Raw genomic sequence first — 20,614 nt, 5'->3', positions numbered from 1 at the left:
GCAATAGAGTGGCTTAAGAGGAAACAGAGTGACCAAGGACAGAATGGAACTGGGAGGCCAAGTGTTGGGGACAAAGCAGAGAAGCTGCAGCCAGTCACTAAGAACCAAGAGGCTGCAACTGTGTTGGCTGTAAGCAGCATCAGCATAGAGCTGGAGGTCTGAGGAAGCTGATGTGGCGGGGGCAGGGTGAGTCTTCCTGGGTGAATGGGAGAAGGAGCATGGGGTCCGTGGAGGAGGGAGACTATGGAAGACATGCCTGGAAAAGTTCCGGGGTCTTTAGTACTACTGCTCCAGAGTTTGGCTTCCTGGGAAAACTTGCAGGAAGAGAGGGACTGGGGCATGTGATTGAGAAAGGGCGCGGTAAACAGAGGCGCTCTGGAGCACAGGGTGGGAGGAACACAGGAGCCCAGGAGCTGGAAGGGGACTGGGAGAGGGGGACCAGCATCAGTGAGTTGTGAGCAGCACAGCAGCTGCCAAAGAATCCAGTTCTTTAAACTCCACAGGTTTGTTTAGATGAATGACAGAGCCAGGGGAGCTTGGTGACCACGACTTCCAGTCGCAATCTAGAGCAAGCTCTAGCCTCTGCCCTGATTGTACAGATGAAGACATGAAGGCTCAGAGAGGGAAAGTCACTTGTCCAGGACCACACAGCCTTGAACTGGAGAACAGGTTTCCTAACTTCCCTGCTGGGGCTCTATCTACCCCACCTCCCCCAGGGCACGCTCTATATTATCCACCTCCTGCAGGAGGAAGACAGTCTCTGTGTCCTTCCCCTTGGTCGGTGGCTCAGGCCTGGCCTTGTGAGCCTTAGTTTCTGCAAGACCTCAGATCCTGGGGTGGAAATTGCGAATCTTGGCTGGTTCCAGGCCCGGCCGAGAGAGCGACAGCCCAGGAAGGCTGCCAGGGCCTCTCGCTGGATGGAGCTGCGGCTGCAGCCAGTTCAGATACACTGGGCAGCTTATGAAAGACGGCAGATCTGGCTCAGAAAATGTGCTCTGAGGAGGTCAGGCTGAAGCGAGGGATGGTTCCCACCGTGCTCTGCCTGGCCCAGCTCCCCTGCATTCTTGTGGGTTTTCTTGACCTCCTCTCACAAGAAGTTACTCAAGACCCCCCTCTTTGCAGGGAGAACGACACAGTCACCCTCCCTATGTCTCTCAGGCTGCCAGTCTTGCCTTCCCTAAAACCTGTTATGAATTCAGATGTCCCTGAATCTGATCTGCCACTTAGAAGTCATGTGACTTGAGGCATGTCTCTGAACTCCTCTGAGTCCCATTCTCATAGCGGGGGCCTGGGGAGATGCAGGTTGGGGGTGGCGGGGTGCCACCTCATCTACTCCTAAGTCTGGCAGTTCAGGTTTTATCGAAATGCTTTTTTGTATCTTCTGCGACACTAACTTTACCAAACCCTGGCAGTGGGAGCTTTGTGTGGGGTCGGTCTGAAATTTAACCACTGCACCCTTTATGGTTGCTGTCCTTTTCTCATGTTAGTAAACACTAAGCACCTGTGGCTTACCAGGACCATGGGGAATATGAAGGTGACGGGGGCCCTGCCCTTAAGGAGCACCCAGCCTGGCATCCTTATGGCCTTCCGCTGGCTGGACCATTCTCTGCCCACTGTTGACACTACAGAGCTGGAAGCTGCTTCTACTTTTGTTTTGTTTTGTTTTGTTTTGTTTTGTTTGCGACATCATCTTGCTGTGTTGCCCAGACTGGAGTACAGTGGCATAATCATGGCTGACTGCAACCTCGACCTCCTGGGCTTGAGCAATCCTGCTGTCCCAGCTTCCCGAGTAGCTGGGGCTACAGGTGCACACAACCACACTTGGCTAATTTTTTTTTTTTTTTTTTTTTTTTTGTAGAGATGAGATTTTACCATATTGCCCAGGCTGGTGAACTCCTGAGCTCAAGTGATCTGCCTGCTTTAGCCTCCCAAAATGTTGGGATTACAGGCGTGAGCCACCACATCTGGCCCAGAGCCCAAAGCTTTTCTAAGTTGATTATAGTTTGGGAAGCAGAAGGGCTGTAACGGTTTTTATTTTTTTGCCTAAATCAAAGTCCATTCACGTATAGAGGAGAGACAGGATCCATCGTTGTGTGGCCCTACACGAGTCTCTTTACCGCTTGGGCCTCATTACTTCCCTATAATCCAAGGGGTTTCTCTAACTTGAGAAACAGATGCTTTTTAAGCAGTGTTGTATGGAGCCAAAAGGTTCCTGGACAGAGGGTAGAGGGCATTGAGCCGATGGTGGTTCTGGGTCCTGCACTCCCAATTCAACCGGAGCAGTTCTGCTTTTTAAAAATCAAGTTTATATGTTGGAATTCTAACTAAGATTTCATTTGAAAAAGCCTCCCATGCTAAAAGCAAGCTGAAACCCACGGCCCTGGATCAGGGTTTCTCAACCTCTTGACATTTTGGGCTGCCAGATAATTCTTTGTGGGATGGGAGCTGGGGTTGGGCTGTCCTGGGCATTGAAGAATGTTTAGCTGCATCCTCGGCCTTTACCTTCAAGTACCCCCCCAAGGTTGTCACAATTAAAAATGTCTCCAGACATTTTTTGCCAAATATAGATGCTCATTGATGTACCATAGAATTGCATCCTGATAAGCCCACTGTAAGCTGGAATCATAACCATCATTAGCCCCGATTGTACTGGACTTAACCAATTGTTCAGTAAACCCATTGTAAAGTTGAAAAGAAAAATTGTAAGCTGAATCATCACAAATTGGAGACTGTTTATATATTCTGGGGCACAAAATCTCTACTAGTTAAAAACTACTGGTATAAAGCAAAATGATGATTTAATTTTCAAGTCACAAACTTGTCATCCCTTTGTATGCAAAGCACTGAGGAACCACAAATAAACTCAATCCCTGAGTTGAACCAGATTTTCATTTATGTGGAGGTAAGACAAGAGTAACAATACAATTAGAGAAATGTCACAAGGCTACACATGATCGTCATGTGAAAGTTGCATATTTAATAAAGCAACATTCATGCCATTATGTTGTTTCATGTTCATTGGCCTTTGCAACTTGTCATATGGTTTCTGGCTCCATGCTGCCATCTGGTGGCATTGCGCTAAACATGCAGGGGCAGTCAAACATCAAAATGCTGCCGTCAGGTGACAGCTTGAGGGTAGGTGCACCAGCAAACCTAGTTCTGGAAAAACAAGAATTTTCCCCAGGGGACAACTGAGATAAAGCAAGCCAGTGATGGATCTGGGACTGGGACTGGAGGACTGATTTAGGGAATTCTGTCAATCTCTAATGCCACAAACTTCTGTGAAGCCTCTCCTGTGTGCCAAGCACTGGGCTTGAGGTGAGGTGGATCCCAAGAGGAAAGGTGCAGACAGTCGCTTCCCATCAAGGGGCAGAGAGCAGACCCAGTGCAGTCACTGTGTCTCAGAGGCGCTGCGGGAGGTAAGTCCAGGTGTTACAGGATGCAGAGGCCAGCCCAATGCCCGAGAGGTCCTCCACAGTCTTGAGGAACAAATGGGGGCTAGGCAGAGGCTGTGGCCAGGGAATTAACAGAACAAGGCACATATGACAAACGACGCATAGCTCAGTCCAGCTAGTGCACAGAGTGTGGTGGGGAGCGGTGAGGGGTGGGACTGGAGGGAGAGGCTTAAGGGATACATTAGGGAATCGGTCCTCAAGAACTGTGACTCCATTCCTGTGCTGATGCATGCCGTGGTCATGTTTTGCAGACCATTGACAAGTGCTCAGTGATCTGGGTGATCAGCGACATAGAGCGAGTTTCTGGGGGGCGAGCCCACGAAGACCTTCTGAATGAGAGCATCAAAGCCTGCCAGCGGGGCTTCTGTAGGGACGTGGCCCTGGTGGTCACCAAGATGGACAAACTCCACTTGCCAGAATACCTAAGGTATTGTGCTGGGCTCGCAGGGATGTGGGCTCCAGTCAGGGGCTTTCCTCTATGGGTCCTGACTACAGTAGCATGGAGCTTGACTTTGTAACGTGGTTAGAGGGCTTCAGGAAGTGATTGTTGGGGAGGAAAGAAAAGGCTGGGTGACTTCGTGGGACATCAGGACCCTTGGTTGGGTTGTCTTAGGAATCTGAACCTTCCAGGGTAGCTGCTTAGTGCCAAGCTGGTGTCCCCTACACAGCTCTGGGGGTGCCACTCACATGTACCAGATGCAGATGGTGTACCTCCCGCACTGTGTGATGTGATGATCCCACCTGCTGCACAGATGTAGAAAGTGTAGACGCCCCCGTAACTAGGAGGTACAGCCTATTATCCTATCTGGTAGGGTACAGCTTTTTTTTTTTTTTTGAGACAGTGTCTTGCTGTGCTGCCCAGGCTGGAGTGCAATGGCACGATCTCAGCTCACTGCAACCTCCGTCTCCTGGGTTCAAGCAATTCTCCTGCCTCAGCGTCCCGAGTAGCTGGGATTACAGGCGCCGGCCGGTCCGCCCAGCTAATTTTTGTATTTTAGTACAGATGGGGTTTCGCCACGTTGGCCGGGGTGGTCTTGAACTCCGGACCTCAGGTGATCTGCCCGCCTTGGCCTCCCAAAGTGCTGGGATTACAGGTGTTAGCCACTGCACCCAGCCCAGGGTACAGCTTTGATGTTTCAGGTTTTTGTACTCCTGAGATTTTTAAAAATCATTAAATTTTTATTTTTATTTTAAGTTCCAGGGTACATGTGCAGGATGTGCAGGTTTGTTACACAGGTAAACATGTGCCATGGTGGTTTGATGCACAGATCAACCCATCACCTAGGTATTAAGCCCAGCATCCCCAGCCAGAGACTCCTGAACTTTTTAACTCACTTGGAACAGGTCCTCAAAAGTTTTAGAACTTTGGGAGAAGGTAGATGCATTCTCTAAGAGTTGTATTATAACAAATAACAATGAAAGGTATGCATTTTTGGGCTTAATAGATGTTGATTTCTATGGAGAGCTCTGTTGTCCCTATAGTTAGGAAGACTATAACTAACCTTCTATATTGGGACAATTTTGAGAGTGAGAGGGGGTATGATTAGTCCTTAGAGGGGATCAGCGGGTATAAACTGGGCTTTCCTGGGTCCATGGGGTGTGTGCTCACGGGATGTGATGTCACGGATGCGTCTCACCTCCAACAAGAGCTCCTTTACAGCCCCTCCACCATTTCCTCCACGCCCACTGAAGCTTAGGTCTGACTGCCGTCTCCAGGAATTCCCTTGCTGTCATGGTCTGGGTTGGAATTGCAGCTTCATTTTTTTCCTCCTGCATTTCTCCCCATCTCACCCCAGCAGAGAATATCGCCAGCCCTCCCTTTCCAATGCCAACACTAAAATTAACACAATTAGGCTGAGTGTGGTGGCTCACACCTGTAATCCCAGCACTTTGGGAGGCTGAGGCGGGCAGATCACAAGGTCAGGAGATTGAGACCATCCTGGCCAACATGGTGAAACCCATCTGTACTAAAAAATACAAAAGAAATTGGCCGGGCGTGGTGATGCACACCTGTAGTCCCAGCTACTCAGGAGGCTGAGGCAGGGGAATCGCTTGGACCTGGGATGTGGAGGTTGCAGTGAGCTGAGATCGTACCACTGCACTCCAGCCTGGGCAACAGAGCGAGACTCCGTCTCAAAAAAAAAAAAAAATTAACATAATTAAATCTAATTTATTAATGATAAGCATTTATTGAACACAGGTAGGGGCTGTGGATTCAGAGGCACATTGCCCAGTCTTTGAGCTCACCATCTAAAAGAGGGTTAAAGGTTATACATGAAGGGACAAGCCAGGTGCTATGGGAACCCAGGGTGAGAGGGCTGCATTTTTGACTGGGACAGGGAGTGAGGTCACAGAAAATGTTCACAGCTGACGAAACGCTGGCTGGCCGTTGAGAAATGAAGGCACTTTTTTCAAGTGGACGCTGGAGATGGGTCAGAAGAGAGAGCATTGGGTCAAAGAAAGAACTTATGAAAAGGCACAGACACAGGGGAGTGTGTGCTGCTTTTGGGGAAAGTCGAAAGACTGCAGTGACACATAGTAAAAGTTAAGTAATTGTTACATTTTTCTAATTTCATTTCAGGGAAAGAAAGGCGGGAAATGTAAGTATGAACTAGTTTATTTTTATTTTTATTTTTTAATTATTATTTATTTATTTTTAATTTTTTTGAGATAGAGTCTCACTCTGTCACCCAGGCTGGAGTGCAGTGGCGCGATCTCGGCTCACAGCAACCTCTGCCTCCCAGGTTCAAGCAATTCTCCTAATTCAGCCTCCGGAGTAGCTGGGATTACAGGTACCCACCACCATGCCTGGCTAATTTTTGTATGTTTAGTAGAGATGGGGTTTCACCACGTTGGCCAGGCTGGTTTCGAACCCCTGACCTCAGGTGATCCACCTGCTTCAGCCTCCCAAAGTGCTGGGATTACAGGCGTGAGCCACCGCGCCCGGCCTGAAATAATTCTTTTTAAATAATACCTTTTATGACTGATATTACAGTTGGCTCTTGAACAATGTAGAGATTAGTGTGCCAACTCCCCGCTCAATTGAAAATCCACACATAATTTTTGATTCCCCAAAAAGTTAACTACTAATAGCCACTGTTGATTGGCAGTCTTACCGATAGCATAAACAGTCGATTAATACATATTTTGTGTATGTATTATGTTCTGTATTCTTAAAATAAGTAAGCTAGAGAAAAGAAAATGTCATTAAGAAAATCATGGCAGGGCTTGGTGACTCATGCCTGTAATCCCAGCACTTTGGAAGGCTAAGGTGGGCGGATCACGAGGTCAGGAGTTAAGACCAGCCCAACCAACATGGTGAAACCCCGTTTCTACTAAAAATGCAAAAATTAGCTGGGCCTGGTGGAATGCACCTGTAATCCCAGCTACTCAGTAGGCTGAGGCAGGACAATCACTTGAACCTGGGAGGCGGAGGTTGCACTGAGCCGAGATCGCACCACTTCACTCCAGCCTGAGCAACAGCGACACTCCATCTCAAACAACAACAACAACAAAAAAAAAAAAAAAAGAAAGAAAATCATAAGGAAGAGAAAATACATTTACAATATGGCACTGTATTTATCAATAGCATAAGTTTACTTCATCTGTTTACAAGATGAATCGTACATCTAAACTGACAGGCAACAGCAGCTGCAGACCTCAATCTACAGCACATATGAAGCGATTCAACTTTTTCTTGTAATGTCATGATTTTTCTCTGCTACTTGGGAGCCCCTCCAGGATCACTGGACTTCACATGGGTCCAATGGTGTTATTCAAGATTTAGGGTATTGCTCTAAACAGGCTGAAAAATACATGAGAACTGCAAGAGATCACTTTTTCTTGCCATACGCAATTTACTGGAGCAGTTGTTCACATGGAGATCATTAGTATCACATGGTGTTTGGCGTTTTAAGTGGATATTTGCAACACTTGAGCTCACCACACCAGCAACAGGAGGTGGCTCTGAAGTTATTACACTAGTATAGTGTGTACTACAGTTAATTTTATGCAGTTATGATTTAATACTGGATCTTAATGTTTGTTTACATTTCTCTTGACTGCAAATGGTGCCATGTAGTCTATAGATGTTTACAGAAGTTTTGATAAATTTTAACTTTTCATGATAGAATCGTGTGCATTTCGTGGTAGTACATTATCAAATGTAAACTGGGATCTACATCTATTTTATGTGTTCATGACACCTTTTTGTTAATTTTTTGATACTTCTAGGCTACAGGGTTTGTCTGTGAGTTTTTTCAGATTGTTGCAAATCTTCAAATCTTTTTCAATTATTGAAAAAGAATCCACGTGTAAGTGGACCTACGCAGTTCAAACCCATGTAGTCCAAGGGTCAACTGTGTATTTTTTTTTTTTTTTTTGAGATGCAGTCTCACTCTGTCGCCCAGGCTGGAGTGCGGTGGCGCGATCTCGACTCACTGCAACCTCTGCTTCCTGTGTTCAAGCAATTCTCCTGCCTCAGCCTCCCGAGTAGCTGGGACTACAGGCACGTGCCGCCATGCCTAGCTAATTTTTTGTATTCTTAGTAGAGATGGGGTTTCACTGGATTAGCCAGGATGGTCTCGATCTCCTGACCTTGTGATCTGCCTACCTTGGCCTCCCAACGTGCTAGGATTACAGGCATGAGCCACTGTGCCCGGCAACTGTGTATAATTCTAATACAGTGCATGCATATTTGACTGTCTGGACCAGATGAAAATCTGCCAAAAAAATGTGCATCTTGCCACCTCATCACTGTTGATAACGCTGCTCTCTGCATGCTTCTATTTCCTTTCACAACCTAGCAAGCTATTCAGAGTCAGCGAGAGGCTGTTTTAGAAAGAAATGAAGTGATAAAACTACAAAGGACTAGAATTCTCAAGGAAAAACTGAAGGTGAGTTAATAGGTTTCCCTATGTGTTTCTCTGTATCCCAGCAACTAGATTTTGAGAAACAAATGTATGCCTGGTATTGTGTAGTTGCAAGGGCCAAAGCTTTGGAATAGACAGTTTGTTTCTTTTGTTTTGAGACGGGGGTCTCACTCTGTTGGCCAGGCTGGAGTGCAGCGGTGTGATCTTGACTCACTGCAACCTCTGCCTCCCAGGCTTAAGAGATCCTCCCACCTCAGCCTCTCAAGTAGCTGGGACTATAGGCATGCACCACCGTGTCTGGCTAATTTTTGTATTTTTTGTAGAGATGGGATTGCACCATGTTGTCCAGACTGTTCTCAAACTCCTGGGCTCAAGTGATCCACCTGCCTTGACCTCCCAAAGTGCTGGGATTACTGACCTAGAGGAGACAGTTTGGATTTAACTCAGTCCTACTGCTTCAGTTACCTCTCTGAGGCACCATTTTCTCATCTTTAAAGCAGGGAGATAATGATATCTATCTCCTGTGATTGTTGGGAGGGTCGAATGAGCATGTGGTCCACAGAGGAGTAGGCCCAGGTGAGTCTGGGCTCTCCATACAGTGGAGGAATTGTTGAGTGCTATGGGACACGGAGGAAAGATGCCAGGTCACACTGGTGGCAGGGGAGGTGGGACTGGGGAGGTGTTAAAGGAAAACTCAGCCCCTGAGCAGAATTTTATTTTATTATTATTATTTTTTGAGACTTAGTCTCACTTTGTCACCCAGGCTGGAGTGCAGTGGGACAAACTCGGCTCACTGCAACCTCCGTCTCCTGGGTTCAAGCGATTCTCCTGCCTCAGCCTCCTGAGTAGCTGGGATTACAGGTGCATGCCACCATGCCTGGTTAATTTTTGTATTTTTAGTAGAGACAGGGTTTTACCATGTTGATCAGGCTGGTCTTGAACTCCTGACCTCAGGTGATCTGCCTGCCTTGGCCTCCCAAAATGCTGGGATTACAGGCATGAGCCACTGCACCTGGCCAATTTTATTATTATTATTTTTAAAGATGGGGTTTCCACTATGTTGTCCAGGCTGGTCTCAAACTCTTGGGCTGAAGTGATCCTCCTGCCTCAGCCTCCCACGTAGCTGGGACTACAGCTCGGCAGGCACCACAGTGCTCTGCAGAGCAGAATTTTAAAGCAGCTGTAGTCTTTAGTAAGGTGAAAAAGTCGAGAAGGCACTTTTGAGGCAGAAGCAAGAACACCGTTCACACAGGCTGCTGTGTTTGGCGAATGACAGGCAAGTAGTTTGGAAAGGCTCAGAGGGAGAGTGTGAGAGGGAGTGGACAGGGATAAGGCCTGAGCTGCACTTAGTGTTCTCCTATTTTTACTATTTTATCACTAAAATAGGTACAAACATACAACTTCTTATTATTATAGTCTTTTTTTTTTTACTTTTTTATTTTGGGACAGAGTTGTGCTCCGTTGCCCAGGCTGGAGTGCAGTGGTGCAGTCTTGGCTCACTGCAACCTCCGACCCCTGGGTTCAAGTGATTTTCCTGCCTCAGCCTCCCGAGTAGCTGGGATTACAAGTGCCCACCACTATGCCCAGCTAATTTTTGTATTTTTAGTGGAGATGAGGTTTCACCATGTTAGCCAGGCTGGTCTCGAACTCCTGACCTCTGGTGATCTACCCACCTCGGCCTCCCAAAGTGCTGGGATTACCAACGCGAGCCACCACGTCTGGCCTATAATAGTCTTATACAACTATAAAACTAAAACCAAGTTTAAGATAAAATATAAACAACACAACATAAGGGATATATCAGAGTAAGTACCATGTGACAGATGATATGTTTGGCTGAAACAAAATCTTCGGTATTGGATTCAATAGTAAAAACATTTGGCCGATGACCAGCTCTATATTCAATTTCTTTCTGTATTTTGCCTTCAGTAATATTGATACAGAAAATGTCTGTTGTGCAACGTGGAATTGAAAATTTCAAAGCTTTTGTTTCTAGCGCAATATCATTGGGCCTCATACTTAAGCCAAAATATTCTACCAGGCAATTCTTGGATGCCAGTTTTAATGAGGCAAAACTTAGTACAGCTGGTCTTGGTCTGCTGAATTGTTCCTGTTGGTATTAAAGAAATATGCATTGTATGAGTGCCTGATCATATTATCCCTGGAAATGGAAACGTAGAATACTTCAATACACAATTTACAACTATGCCAGTAAACATGCCGAATTGGTTTGTATGAGTTAGGGCCTGGGCAGCAATACATCAGTTTGCAGGGTGACTATAGCTGTCACCGCTATGGTGCAAGTTCTTCTGAGGCCTAAAACCCACACCTCTGATGGCAAGGTGATGCCTTCATTCTCCAACCACTTTATTTCAGTTTGAATTATTGTGAAACCTTTACTTGTACTACATGCCGTTGTTTGGAACTTTTTTTTTTCCCCAGACGGGTCTCACTCTGTTAGCCAGGCTGGAGTGTAGTGGCACAATGATAACTCACTGCAACGTTGAATTCCTGGGCTCAAGCTATCTTCCTGCCCACACTCCACACCCCCTGACCCCCACCAGCCTCCCAAGGAGCTGGGACTACCGGTATACCGATATGCACCACCACATCCAGCTAATTTTTAAATTTTTTGTAGAGACAGGGTATGTTGCCCAGGCTGGTCTCTAATTCCTGGGCTCAAGCAATTCTCCTGCTTGGGCCTCCCAAAGCACTGGGATTACAGGTGTGAACCACAGTGCCTGGCCTTGGAGCAAATTTAGTTTTAATCACAGAAAACATGAGACAGAAGTTCTTTATAAGGCATTCTTTGAGTTTCCATCACTTTTTTTTTTTTGGCTGGGTGTGGGATAGGCAGTCACTTTGCATATACCTCAGTATCAAAACACAACCCACCTTCATCTACATATGGATGTCTCCCTTTCCTAGGTCCCATGAAGCACTTAGGTGTTGCTTTGCAAAAAAATCTGGAATTACTGTCTACTCCACCAACCAGGAGCATTTTTTCCACTAACATCAAGTATATGCCCCACGTTTCCATTTCCAGGCCTTTCGATGTAATGGCCTGGAAAATGCTGACCTTTCAATGCTGAATCATAACATAATCTTTTAAAAGACATATTAAATGGCAGTTAAGTAATGCACACAACTCATTAGAAGGAAGGGCAATGTGAACAGCTGTGACCAAGTTCACCCACGTGCAGTGTATGAACCTCCTAAGCACCACAGCTGGGTAGCTTGGAACGACAGAAAATTATTATCTCCCAGTTCTGGAGGCTGGAAGTCCAAATCAAGGTATTAGCAGTGCCATGCTCCCTCTGAAACTGCAGGAAGGATCTGGTCCAGTTCTCTCTGCTTGCTTCTGGTAATTCCTGGCTTGTGGCAGCACAACTCCAGTCTTCATATGCCATTCTCCTCATGTGTGTGTCTCTGTATCCAAATTTCCCCTTTTTTAAAGACACCAGTCATTGGATTAGGGGCCCACCCTACTCCAGTATGACTTCATCTTAATACATTTCATCCTCAATGATCCGATTTCCGTATAAGGTCACATTTTTAGGTAGTGGAGATTAGGACCTCAACATGTGAATTTTGGAGGGGGATACATTTCAGCCCATAACACAAGGCAGTGACAACCACCTTGTGACTGCCACTTGGCCTGCAGCAGTTGCAAGATGCATCTCAATTTCAAAAATAGTAAATGGGGAAACAATGTGCCTCTTAGTATTGATAAGCTGTAGTCACATATCAGCTGAAGTTAAGTGGTTGAAGATTGGGGATCACAATGTAGTTATGGATTTGAGTTACTAGTTTGAGATTCAAGGCTGAGACACAGGCACATAGATCCTTCCAAGATGCCTGATTTGGGCCCCATCCTATAGTAACGAGGCTTTCTAGCTCCACATCTTTTCTTACTACCTGGTATGTTATGGTTCACTTGACCTTCCCTTAAATTTTGCCTTGACCCAGTTTGTTTTTTTTTTGTTTGTTTTTGTTTTTGTTTTGTTTTGTTTTGTTTTGTTTCGCTCCTGTTGCCCAGGCTGGAGTGCAATGGCGCTATCTTGGCTCACCGCAACCTCCGCCTCCTGGGTTCAAGCAATTCTCCTGCCTCAGCCTCCCGAGTAGCTGGGATTACAGGCATGGGCCACCACGCCCAGCTAATTTTGTACTTTTAGTAGAGACAGGGTTTCTCCATGCTGGTCAGGCTGGTCTCAAACTCCCGACCTCAGGTGGTCTGCCCTCAGCCTCTCAAAGTGCTGGGATTACAGGCGTGAGCCAATTCACCTGGCCGCCTTGGCTCAGTTTTTACTATAAACTGTCACACGACTTTTTATTTTAACCTAATTCACAAAGTTTTACTGCCTGATTTGACCTGACGGGATTTTTGTGCCCCTACTAAGACTGTTAACATTCTTTTATGTAAGTTAGGTAAACTTTTAGGACTTGCCCAAGTGGAATTTACAGACTGAATTTTGACAGTCTCAGGCATATATTGTTTGAGGTGGTTAATGCCTTTACTTTAACATACCTCATTTTATTTACTCAGTTTTAGGATCATAATGAGCTCATAGCTTTTCACAGAACTGTTGTGTTCATTCTGATGCTCAATGTGTCACTTTTTGGCCAGTGGGAACCCTTTAAGCTGACTCCCTTTAGCATTACTCCCTTTAACATTTAAAAAACATTCTTGCTGTCTAGCTACAACAAGATATTCAGGTTCACTTTATTTTTCCCTGCCCCAAGATATGGAAAAACTACTCTCCAGGAATCTGGGGTTTCTTTTAGCGAGAATAACATTAAAAATAATAATTGGGCCAGAAGCAATGGCTCACACCTGTAATCTCAGCACTTTGGGAGGCCGAGGTGGGAGGATCATATGAGCCCAGGAGTTCAAGACCAGCTAGGGCAACATAGGAAGACCCCCATCTCTAACAACAGCAAAAAAAGAGTGCTAGGGGCTCAGATCAAATTATTTCATACAAGTAAGACAGTGGCAGAGTGACATCACTGCAACATAATTTTCATGACAAAGCTGGAAAAGGTGGATTTAAAAAATGAGTCATGATTTACGTCACTGATTTCAGGTAGATTTTTAAAAATCAGGTCATGATTTTTTTTTTTTTTTTTGAGACGGAGCCTGGCTCTGTTGCCCAGGCTAGAATGCAGTGGCACAATCTTGGCTCACTGCAACCTCTGCCTCCTGGGTTCAAGTGATTCTCCTGCCTCAGTCTCCCAGGTAGCTGGGATTACAGGCATGCGCCACCACAACTGGCTAATTTTTGTGTTTTTGGTGAAGACAGGGTTTCACCATATTGGCCAGGGTGGTCTCGAACTCCTGACCTCAGGTGACCCACCTGTCTCAGCCTCCCAAAGTGCTAGGATTACAGGCATGAGCCACCTCACCCAGCTGGGTCATGATTGATATTCCTGGTTTCAGTGTAACTCCAACTTTACTATATCCTTTCTGATTCTGCTTCCATTGAATAACCCTTCTGTTTTCTTTCTTCCTTTCCTTTCCTTTCCTTTCTTTTCCTTTCCTTTTTTCTTTTTCTTTTTTTTTTTTTTAAACAGAGTTTTGTTCTTGTTGCCCAGGCTGGAATGTAATGGCACGATCTTGGCTTACCGCAACATCTGCCTCCCTGGTTCAAGCGATTCTCCTTCCTCAGCCTCCCGAGTAGCTGGGATTACAGGCACCCACCACCATGCCTGGCTAATTTTGTATTTTTAGTAGAGACAGGGTTTCTCCATGTTGATCAGGCTGGTCTCAAACTCCAGACCTCCGATGATTTGCCCGCCTCGGCCTCCCAAAGTGCTGGGATTACAGGCATGAGCCACTGTGCCCGGCCTTTTATTTTATTTTTTTAAGATAGTGTCTTCCTTTGTTGTCCTGGCTGGAGTTCAATGGCGTGATCATGGCTCACTGTAGCCTCTGCCTCCCAGGCTCAAGGAATTCTCCTGCCTCAGCCTCCCGAATAGTTGGGACTACAGGCGTGTGCCTCCATGCCCGACTAATTTTTTGTATTTTTAGTAGAGACGGGGTTTCACCATGTTGGCCAGGCTGGTCCTGAATTCCTGAGCTTAGGCAATCCACCTGCCTCGGCTTCCCAAAGTGCTGGGATTACAGGTGTGAGCCACCACACCTAGCCTCCCTTCTGGTTTGAGCTTCCACGTTTTCTCCTCTCTCACATACAACATCTTTTTACAAACTTTAATATATTGTGTTATGTTTTATTATGACAAGCCATGTGTTTAAATTAGAACAGTGTGTAATGTTTCTGTTGCATAATTTAATGAATATCTACTAACATCTTGGATCCTACCTCTAGCTATAGCTGTTTCTACTTCTCTTTTACAATAATATGAACCCTTTATACTAGAGTCACTTCACTGACACTATAAAAACATTTCTTTTTACTACAATAAAAAGCATAAATGTTAACTAATCTTCAGTAATTTTTAGAAAAGTTATACAAGATTTAGGTCCAGATTTTAAATAATGCAAACATCTGGACACAGCTAAGCACATGCCTTTCTTGGAACTGTTTTAAAACCCTACTTAAACTTAATTCTACATTAATTTCATCTCCCAGTAGAAAATAGTTTCAGCTTTCCCTAAACTTTTTCCTAGAGTGAAAACTCTATCAAAGCAAAATCTCAGCAGATAGATTCTTTTTGCAACTTCAGCTCACTCTATAAGGGGGTTGGTGGGGGTGGGCTTCTGGCAGTCTACACAGATATCCGTATTCCAGCCTTAACTACATGTGCTTATAGCTTGCCAGGGACAAGGCTTCTCACCAGTCCCAGTGGACTGCAAGGCGTCTACTCACTCAGCTCTTTATATCTTTGCATCAGAAAGAGATTGACATCTCTTCACTGCTTTCTACCTCCCTCAAATACCCACACACGCACATGCACATTCTATAGGTGAATGTTTTTCTCTTTTTTTTTAAGTAAGAAGAATGAAAGAATATGTAATTCTATTTCTATATGATTCTAGTATGACTTCTCCACGACAATGTTTTTCTAAGCACAAAAAAAGACTCCCTCAAATAATTCTTAATTGCTTGACTTTTTTTTTTTTTTTTTTTTTTTGAGATGGAATCTCTCTCTGTCACCCAGGCTGGAGTGCAGTGGCATGATCTTGGCTCATTGTAACCTCTACCTCCCGGGTTCAAACAATTCTCTTGTCTCAGCCTCCCGAGTAGCTGCGACTACAAGTGCACACCACCATGCCTGGCTAATTTTTGTATTTTTTAGTAGAGATGGGGTTTCGCCATATTGGCCAGGCTGGTCTCGAACTCCTGACCTTGTGATCCGCCTGCCTTGGCCTCCCAAAGTGCTAGGATTACAGGTGTGAACCACTGCACCCAGACTAATGTTTCAACATTAGTCTGCATTAAAATGTGTATGATTACTCACTACTTAAGAAACTGTCGCTTTTCTAGGACCTTAGCTAGGTTTGTGTTGCGTTGCACTTGTAAATGTTTAACAACTAGCTCTTTGTTTAAAAACAAAAAAATCCCCCCAAACAAACAAACAACACAAAAGGCTGATGTGTACCATTTGCCAATTCCTGTGGTGTAAATAGGAGTTAGTGGAGATTGGGACCTCAACATGTGAATTTTGGAGGGGGATACATTTCAGCCCATAACACGCAGGCAGTGACAACCACCTTGTGACTGTCACCTGGTCTATAGCAGTTGCAAGATGCATCTCAATTTCAGAAATCTTAAACAGGGAAATGATGTGCCTCTTAGTATTGATAAGCTGTGGTCACATGTCAGCTGGAATTATTTGGTTGAAGATTGGGGATCACAATGTGGTTATGGATTTGGGTTATCAGTTTGAGATTCAGGACTGAAACAGTCCCAACATTGTCAATTTCAAGCTACCAGTGTGACGTCACTGAATGCAGAGTAGGAAAGTGATGTGTGCTGTTGGCTTTCAGGAGCTGGTACGAGCTGGCTGCAGCACATCACTGCTCATTCCAGACATGTGTTTCTTTTTTGAGAAAGGATCCCAGTATTATTCCCCCTCTGAACATTTAAATACACCTTTGAACTATTTTCTCTACACATTTTCTTCTAGAATTGATATTAACTCCCAAGAGAATAGTTTCTATGCAGCAGTTTCCTCATAACTTCTGACCTTGTTAGGGGTGGACAGATGGCAACACCAGACATTGAGAACATTGTCTGTTCCCAGAGAGGGTCATGGAGAACTGAAAGTGAGTGAGCTGAAATTGGCTGAAGGCTCTTGTGGGTCCTGTGCATGATTGCCTTTGCCATGGTTTGAGTTATTCTGTTTTCTGTGTGACTCTCTCACTTCAGAGAAAACTGCCAGCTGACTTCAAGGTTCTGGAAGCCTCAGATCTGGTGTATACAGTCAGCGCCCAGGAGTACTGGCAGCAGGCTCTCCTCACCGAGGAGGAAACGGGTAATTTATGTTTTTTAAATCTCCATCACTAAAATTCTCAAGATCAAGCTTGGCACTTCGAATTTCCTGCTCTAGAACTTTTTGTGCCACACAAACAATTTTTTTCCAGCTTGCCATGGTTTCAATACCAATTGCAGATAAGGAGATTTTCCTCTCTGCATTGTTGTGGTGCCAGAGACCACAATTCCTCTTGCCTCCAAATCTTACCATGGGTTGGTAAAGGTCAAATAATTGGGTTGCTGGGCGCAGTGGCTCTCCTGTAATTCCAGCACTTTGGGAGGCCAAAGTGGGTAGATCACCTGAGGTCAGGAGTACGAGACCAGCCTGACAAACATGGCGAAACCCCGTCTCTACTAAAAATACAAAATTTGCCAGGCGTGGTGGTGCATGCCTATAATCTCAGCTACTTGGGAGGCTGAGGCAGGAGAATTGCTTGAACCCAGGAGGCAGAGGTTGCAGTGAGCCGAGATTGCGCCATTGCACTACAGCCTGGACAACAAGAGTGAAACTCTGTCTCAAAAAACAACAACAAAAAAAAGCCAGGCATGTTTGTTCATGCCTGTAATCCCAGCACTTTGGGAGGTCAAGGTGGGTTGATCCCCTAAGGTCAGGAGTTCAAGACCAACCTGACCAATATGGTGAAACCCGATTTCTACTAAAAAATACAAAAATTAGCCAGGAGTGATGGTGCCAGCTACTCGGGAGGCTAAGGCAGGAGAATTGCTTGAATCTGGGAGGTGGAGGTTGCAGTGAGCCGAGATCGCACCATTGAACTCCAGCCTGGGTGACAACAGTGGAACTTCGTCTCAAAAAAAAAAAAAAAAAAATTGGGTTATCATTTCCTTAGTCCCCTCCCACCCAGCTTCAGGCATTAGAATTGTTTCCTGAGTGACTATTGTATATTTTGTCTGTGAGGCAGTGAAAGCATGAGGCATGGCTCTTTCTTCACAGAACTTGAAATCTGGATGAGGAGCTAATACTAACCCAAATGCAAAAACTGAAGTAAAAATAAGGCTTAGTTGTTGCTGACCATGAGTGCAATAGAAGCCCAGGGAACCTAGAGCTCTGCATGCACTAGATACTCCGTGGAAAGTGGGTGGGCAGGCAGGGTCAGGACTGCATTCTCATCTGAACTTGATATGGCTTGCAACGTGCATGCATTTTACTAGACGTGTAGGTATGTGAATGGAGGTTAAGGAGCAGAAGGTGTGAAATGTTCCCAGAGATAGGGGAACTGCTTGATTAAGGGTATAAAAGACAAAATTAGCATGGTATATGGAAGGAATAATATAGAGAAATTGACACATATGGGAATAATGGGGAAAAGGGTAGAGTGGCATCTATTACCTTCTGACAGACAATGGGTTAGGATGTGACAGGAATCCTGTCACATCTAGAATCCTGCATGTCAGAGGTTCTTGTTCCTTTCTACAGCAAGCATGGGCTATTCTGGTGTTAAGGGTTAGTTGATATAGATAGAAAAGTCTAGGGGGACCGAAGGGCTGGGACTCTAGAATTTTGAGCACTTTGGTTTACCTCTGCAGGTGATAGCTGTTCAAAGGAAATAGCTGTTCAAAGGAAAGAGCCCATGTTTTCAACTAGCCTGTACTTTTCCATGTAGTTTTTTTAATACGGCTAAATAAAATGAATATGCAGTATTGCTGATCTACCATTCATCACTGTCATTGATCCTAGACATGGGAAAAGTGCTTTTCAGAAAGGTTGGTTCTGTAGGCATCCAGCCCACTTGGGATCTCAACTCTAGTTCATTCATATCGCCACCTTGGTCTTTCAACTTTTATGAATTCTATTGACCACAAACTTCTGGCCTTTAACAATTATTTGTGCTGCCTGTGAATTCCAGAAATCCCTAAGTTAAGAGAATACATCAGGAAGAGGCTCTTGGACAAGAAGAGGAGGACAGTGACCAAGTATGTGACTGAAGCCTTTGGCCTGTTGCTCCTCACAGATAGTTACAACTCCACGCAAAACCTGCCGGTATGGAAGACACTGGGTTTTCATATTCTCCCCCTTCCTGGGCAGGACATTTCCTTTTACCAAGTTAGAAAATTAACTTATGATATTTTTGCTTTTCATATTAAAGGAAGATATGAAGTTCAGAGAGTCTAAAAGGACAAAAAGATAATTAGAGGGTTAAAATCATAACATTTGGGTAAAAGAGAAAGGAGTAATATTTTACCTGGGACAGATGGGCTGAGAGAAAAATGTCAAAATAGTAGCTATTTTCCAACTCTCCTGAGACTCGAACAAGGTGGAATGTGTTTAAGCGATGGCAGGCGTGATTTGGCTTGCTTCTAGTGGAATATAGACACTTCTTGGTTACCCTGGAGAGGCGTGTTTATGTATACAGTCCAAAAATATTTCATCTGTCTCTGGTGCTGTCAGAATCTCAACCTCAGAAGAGCACAGGAAAATAATGTGAGAGGATGGAAGCTTGGAGGGAATTTCAGTAGAGTTTCAATAGTTATCTTCACTGGCAAGAATGCAGGCCTTCTGAAAAAGTAGTTAAAATTACTTTTCTCATAGTAATTGACATATTTATCTCTTTCATGGATGGTTTCTTTTTAACCCTAAAATAAGAGGGATAAGCTACTAGATTAGAGATTTGGGGGGTTTTGGAGAAAAACCTCTTACTGTCGTCAGTCACCAGCTGTGTTGTCTCCTTATGAGAGATGGAATATGCAAAGACAATTGCTGGACCATGTGTAAAAATAGATCTCTGACCACAACCTGCAGCCACCTGCCGAGAAACCAACCTCTTATCTACAATAAACAGCCCAGGAAGCCTTCTGTCTGTAAGTCAGACTTCAGGAAGTCAAACTGCTATCTCTAATAACAACCCAGGAGGCTAAAGAATAACTCTGTAACAATCAGCACCAGATGGCCGGGACTTGATGAATAACTTCCCTAATCTCTGTTCCTGCTTCCAACTTACTACCAACCGGGAAAGCCAAATGTCTATGCCTAACCAACCACATTGGCTGCTCTGCTTTTAGCTAGCCCGTCTTTAGTGTCCCCAGGCCAACAGCCTCCAATCAGGGCACCCCGAAGCCTTTCCTTTTGTCCACCATGAAGCTTTTCCACTCCCCTGCCTGCATTTGAGTCTCTGCTGAACTCAAATGATGGTGGCTGACTCTGTTGCTGTAGTGAGCTGTGAATAAACAGCCTCTGCTTGTCCTCATTTGGTTGGTTTTCACTTATTTCCACACTTGCCTTCACCCGTCAGATGTGCACAGTCAAGGTGTTTGTCTTCTTGTTATGCTGGAACAGGGAAGGGGCAGAGGAAGTACATGAATAGGGCTTTGTGAGTGGTCGAGGAGCTGGTCCTGAGGATGGGGAAGGTGGGCCAATGATGACCCTGTGGGGTGGCAAGGGGAGGCAGACACTCGAGACCTGACTTCCATGTGGGAGTAAGCAGTGCCACCTGGGGCCTTTGGTTGTCTATAAATGCTTGTAAAAAGTCTTTAGTGGTGTGGGGTCTTCCTTCTGCATAAAAGGGGCATATAGAGCAAAATTCAATCTTTTTTTAATCTATTTCTTACGACTTGTTTTGGTCTAGTTGTACAGGACAAAAACAAAAGAAAACTCTTGGAATCTGAGATTTTCTTATTTGACTTTGTCCGCTGAAATCGTTGGGGAAGGGTTTGACCTTCCAATTTCCCAAAACAGTTCTTCAGGGTGAAATTTGTCTCTCTGCCCAGCACAAGATTGCTTTTGGAAGTGCTGATGGAAAATGAATCCGATGTGGGCTGTGTGAGGTTGGTGTATTTTACAAACATTAGGACAAGGCATTTTGCCATCAAGGCCAGAAGTGCCCACCCCACGTGTTTT

General features: G+C 45.0%; 1 protein-coding gene across 4 annotated transcripts in view; it reads left to right on the top strand.

Moving 5' to 3' along the window:
- Positions 1–20,614, top strand: part of NUGGC (nuclear GTPase, germinal center associated) — a 68,900-nt gene that overhangs the window by 26,502 nt on the left and 21,784 nt on the right. For 3 of the 4 annotated variants that reach the window (XM_004046833.5, XM_063709161.1, XM_055348297.2), the window contains 5 exons: positions 3,707–3,882; positions 6,037–6,055; positions 8,261–8,350; positions 16,657–16,762; positions 18,627–18,760. In XM_004046833.5, coding sequence (XP_004046881.4) covers positions 3,707–3,882; positions 6,037–6,055; positions 8,261–8,350; positions 16,657–16,762; positions 18,627–18,760 — 525 coding nt within the window. The remainder of the gene's footprint in view (positions 1–3,706; positions 3,883–6,036; positions 6,056–8,260; positions 8,351–16,656; positions 16,763–18,626; positions 18,761–20,614) is intronic. The other variant, XM_063709162.1, reaches the window with a different exon arrangement.

Source organism: Gorilla gorilla, chromosome 7, assembly GCF_029281585.2.
Source record: "Gorilla gorilla gorilla isolate KB3781 chromosome 7, NHGRI_mGorGor1-v2.1_pri, whole genome shotgun sequence".
Taxonomy (NCBI): domain Eukaryota; kingdom Metazoa; phylum Chordata; class Mammalia; order Primates; family Hominidae; genus Gorilla; species Gorilla gorilla.
The sequence above is the reverse complement of the archived record's forward strand: the minus strand, read 5'-3'. Positions and strand labels throughout refer to the sequence as shown.